At 53.1% G+C, this 5,094-nt stretch overlaps 1 protein-coding gene across 1 annotated transcript; it reads right to left on the bottom strand.

The window, feature by feature from the left end:
• Positions 1-476: 476 nt before the first annotated feature.
• On the bottom strand, positions 477-2,001 carry LOC149366357 (uncharacterized). Its single transcript, XM_089550329.1, has one exon. The coding sequence runs from the start codon at positions 1,999-2,001 to the stop codon at positions 790-792; it is 1,212 nt and encodes a 403-aa protein (XP_089406455.1). The 3' UTR covers positions 477-789.
• Between the last annotated feature and the right edge of the window lie 3,093 nt (positions 2,002-5,094).

Below are 5,094 nucleotides of genomic sequence, written 5' to 3'. Positions count from 1 at the left end.
CAAAAGTAGGGTCCGGGCGTGAAGCGGCCGAGCGGGGAAGGGCATGGAGATCAGCGTTAGGCACAGCTGTTAGAGCAGAAACTGTACATTCGGCCAATGGAACCAGTTCAGCGAGCGCGATGCCACAGGGTAAAACTTGGGGAGAGAGACTGAAGTTCAGAATCGGAAGGTAGGTGCGGTTGCCGGTGACGGTCAGGACTGTGTGTGGAAGGATGACGTTACGCTGGAGGACAACGTCCTTGATTGGGTACGTGACGTAGACACCATCAGGAACGGCGGGAAACGGGGACATAGGGACATAGACTGCAGCGTCACGCGGCAAGCGAGTAAATTCAGCGGCACGTAAGCGAGGCGGCTTGGTATCGGCGCTTTCGGAGCAGAGCGGCAAGTCCAAACGAAGAAGGCCAGTGGCGCAATCAATTAGAGCCGCGTGCGTCGTTAAAAAGTCGATACCGAGGATCACATCGTGGGGGCAATGGTCAAGGACAGTGAATGCGACAGGGGTTGTACGACCAGCAATGGAAACACGCGCAGTGCACAGTCCAACAACGGCAGCAGCACTTCCGTCGGCGACGCGAACGGCTGAGGAAACGGCAGGTGTCACAACCTTCTTCAGACGACGGCGAAACGAGGAGCTTAGGACAGAAATTTGGGCGCCAGTGTCAATAAGCGCGGTAACTGGTGCACCGTCCACACAGATATCGAGAAGGTTGCGGCGAGGAGCGAGGGTCAGGAGAGGATTTTCGGGCCGGGTCATCAATGCAGCATCACCTCCGGGAGCTGCATTGGTTAGTTTTCCGAGTGAGAGCCAGGTAAGGGTGGAGTGGACGGGCGTCGAAATTGCGGCGAACGAGAGCGGCGGATCTGAGGGGAAGGCGAGCGGCTGGACCTTCGCGGGGCCGAAGTGTCGAAAGCGTGCGGAGACTCAGCACGAGAAGACGTCTGGCGTGGTTCGAAGCCGGCACGGCGATCATAATTGGAGCTAGGTCCGTAGTCTGCACGACGATCGTAAGTGGAACGGAGGTGAGGTGGCGAAAACCAACGGCTGCGGCAGTGACGGGAAATGTGGCCGACACGCGAACAGGTGAAGCAGATTGGGCGGTCGTCCGGGGTGCGCCAATCCGCAGGATTCCGGTAGCGGTAACGTGGTAGTACGGTCGGAGTCGGTGAAGCAGCAGCAACCAGTGGAGCGGTGTTTGGCAAACAGGGCGACGCAGACGGCAGGCCAGAATTGAGGCCCACCTTCGCAAACTCCTGGCGAACGACGGCCTGGATCAGCGCAATCGTAGAGTCGGCCGGTTGAGGGGCGAAGGTGACGGGAGTCATAGCTTCCAGTTCTCTGCGGACGATTCTAGTTAAATTGGCAGGATGGGACGGTTGTCGCAGTGTTGGCAGGTCTTCGCAGGAGGATGTCGCCGCAGTGTTCGGAAGGCGATCAAAACGAGAAGCAATACGGCGATGTTTTGCCTGCTCGAATTGCCGGCATACCTGGAGGACGGAGTCAACCGTTGCACAATCTTTACAAAGAAGAAGGTTGAATGCATCATCAGCAATCCCCTTCAGGATGTGGCCCACCTTGTCGGTCTCTGGCATGGCGCTGTCTACTTTTCGGCACAGAGCGAGGACGTCCTGGATGTAGGAGAGGTATGACTCCGTAGATGACTGTGCTCGAGAAGCAAGGTCTTTTTTAGCACCCAGCTTGCGCCCAATTGGTTTGCCAAATAAGTCTCTGAGCTTTTCTTTGCAGTTGTCCCAAGAGGTGAGGTCTTCCTCATGCGTCTCAAACCAGACGCGCGCCGTGCCCGCCAGGTAGAAAATAACGTTAGCAAGCATGAGCGTCGCGTCCCAGCGGTTGTGCTTGCTGACTCGCTCATACATGGCGAGCCAATCCTTGACATCGACGTCATCGGTGCCACAAAAGGTGCCTGGGTCGCGAGGCTGCGCCACGACAACGGTCGGCGCTGGTGGTGATGCTGCGGCCGGAGGTGGGTTGGACGGCATAGTGGTGGCTCGAAACTGACGACCGCTGCGGAGGTCCAGGGCAGGTTCCCGGTGTGATACCCAGCACCTCCACCAAATATTACGGGGGGTTAGCCCAGCGGCAGACGGTATAGGCCACAGTCAGAAGGCACACCGAGCTAAATCACTCCAGCACAAACTGCCCCGTCCTCGTCGTCGTTCACTGCCGAACGTCCCAAAACAACGTCGTCTTCTCCTAGCAACTATGCACCGTAACAATATGTTCACAAACACGCAACTACAGTCACTCAGTCAGTCTTCCTTGAACAGCAACTGTAGGCGCCTCGGATTTTTCTGGGCGAATTGCGTAGTTACACGGGTGATAAATTCATTTCTGTGCTTCATTACACGCTCTCAGTGCACAGTCATCATATATATTGATTGGAAAAATGGTTGAACGAGTACGTTGAAAACAAAAGATGACTATATATACAACGAAAACTTATTTACAAGATAAATGCACGCTCGCAGCTTCATACACCTCGCTCCATCTTGCTCGCGCATCCGCACAGTCGAGCAACCGCACACACACTGCTCGCCGCTCGTCGTTTTCTCGTCCGCTGTCTTGGTTGTTCTCACCTTCGTTGACAACCCGCCACTAAAAACACCGAAGCACAAACACAGAGGCGCGCACACGTGCAAGGGCTTACTTGCCACAATATCCACGAATGCGCACTTTTGGGGTGTAAGGAACGCCGCGCGACTTCCGAGGGGAAGGGATACCCGCAACTAATTCGGCCGGAAAATTTGTTTTTGTGCTTTTATGGGGTTCAGAGCCCCAAAACGACTCAGGCTATGAGGGACGGAGTAGTACAGAGTTTCGGATAATGTCGACCACCTGGGTCTCTTTACCATGCACTGACACGCACAGTACATGGGCGCTGTTGTGATTTGAGGCCCAGCCAGAGGTGACAGGCGAGCCAGGCAGGCGCCATCGGGCTGCGTTGACCAAAGGCGCTGGTTTTCGGAGAAGACGCAAGGAACGCTGGTGTGGGGGCGCCTCTCGAGACTGCGTCGCCGTGAACAAAAGCAGCTAATCCCCTTTGCCGAAGGTTATGAAAGCCGCGCTTCTACCGCACCGAGCTCTCCCGTGGATCGGAGGAGACAGCGCGCGGCGGCGGCGCCAACTCGTCGCCCGCTTGCCCCTGAGCAGCCCGACAAAGCGGGGGTGGACACGGCTGATTTGTCCTTCCCCCCTCAAGAATTCATCGGTGGCCGGCGTACGAACGTATCATGATTATAGCGAGCGACCTGTGCCCTGTGCACTGTCTGCCTCCGTGTCGCTATCTCTCTAGAGATCAAAGAAACAGACACCCATCTCGAAACACATGCTCGCCGGTGCCGCTGCATGTCTGCAACAGGTCGTCCTTCAGCAGAGCTGGCGGTGGCGTGGTTTGAAAACGGCGGAACGACGCGCGCCCGGACGCGGCATTTCGCAGATGTGACCAAGCGTCGAAGCGGGGCTGCTTTTACCCTTTTGGCTGAGCGCACCACCGCCCCTGGCGTGCGGCCATCACTCACGGTTCGAGTGAGTGATTTTCCAGGGGGGTGCAGCCGCCCCCCCTTGCCCCCCCCCCCCCTCCGGACGCCCATGATCATCATTCATCATTTATTTTACCCTTAAAGGCCTCTGTTGAGGCATTACATAAGGGGGGGGGGACAAAGCAAATGCAACTGAGAATAATACGTTAATACAACAAAACATAATGCAATACAATAAAATGAAAAACGATACATCACAATACAACGTTGGTCAATAATGAAGGGCGCAAGGCTGAATTAGGCGGTAGCAACAACAACAACAACAACAAGAAAAAGAATAAGTGTAACTGGGTGAAGTTTGAGAAGTGTCTTTTATTCAGTACAGTGATTAATTAATGCCTGTCGAAATTTAGCAGCGTCGCGCTCGTTAACAATGTAGTCGGGTAGCAGGTTCCAATTTTCTATTGCAGTTGGAAGAAAAGATTTATTAAATGCCAAGGTCGATTCATGTATACGTTGAATGCTGAGGAGGTTAAACAGGCGGCGCGATGTTCTGATGGGAGCTAGTAATAATGTGTCACGAAGATCAGGAAAATTGTAATATAACTTATGAAAGAGGCAGAGTCGTGCGATTTTCCGTCGGAGCTCTAGTGGCGGGATGTTAAGTGAAGATTTAATACTGGTGATACTGCTGTGTCTATTGTAATTTGAGGATATAAAACGGGCTGCTCGGTTTTGAACGGCTTCTAAGGTGTTAATTAAGTATGCTTGGTGAGGATTCCATATAGCCGCTGCATAATCAAGTATGGTACGGGTGAATGTTTCGTATGCTAATTTTCGAACAGCCACAGAAATTTATTCCATAGTTGTGAAAAGGGCCTCTTGATTTCCTTGTGCTTAGCGTGGAACACTCCATGCTAACATGTAACTTCGAGAGCCACTCCCAAAAAACTATAGGGACGCCTAAGTCGCCTTAAGGTTGGAATGGGATAGAACTAAATTTTATCTTGAAGCTTCCGTTGCAAGTTCTGTGTGCGTTTGCACCTGTTTCTAAGTTATCCTCGGTCTAACAAAAGTAATATTCGAACTGGTAGTGGTAGTACCAGGCATCCGCTATGCTGTGACGGTGCCACAGGTTTCACATTTCTTCAGATTTTAGCTCGATGGCATTAAGTAGCCCGCGACGCAGAAAAGTTGGCGTCGGTGTCGACGTCGTTAACCCTGAGCGAAAAATCCGCAGTGAAGCAACCTAGGTAGGCCATCTAGGTGGCAGGTGAGCCACCTTAGTCACGTGACCTTCTGGTGTCATCACAACAAGCCCCGCAGGTGGCAGCACCTGCCATCACTCGTCGCTTTACTGCTGCACCACTGCATCAGGAGTGGTATGAGAACTTCGAGGGAATTTATGAATGTAAAGTTGATAATGACCAATTACGCATAGAGGCGGCTACTTGAACATTACAATTTATACAACTCGTACGTGGAAAAATAGAATCAACGGCAATGATGTGGGAGCTTGGATTGCGGTTGAGGTCGACTACGACGTCAGTAACATCAAGTGAGAGTCCTCGCAGCCTTATACGGCGGACGAAG

This window comes from Amblyomma mixtum, chromosome 1 (genome assembly GCF_055824585.1).
Source record: "Amblyomma mixtum isolate Tamu chromosome 1, ASM5582458v1, whole genome shotgun sequence".
Taxonomy (NCBI): Eukaryota; Metazoa; Arthropoda; class Arachnida; order Ixodida; family Ixodidae; genus Amblyomma; species Amblyomma mixtum.
This window is presented reverse-complemented; position numbering and strand designations above follow the sequence as displayed.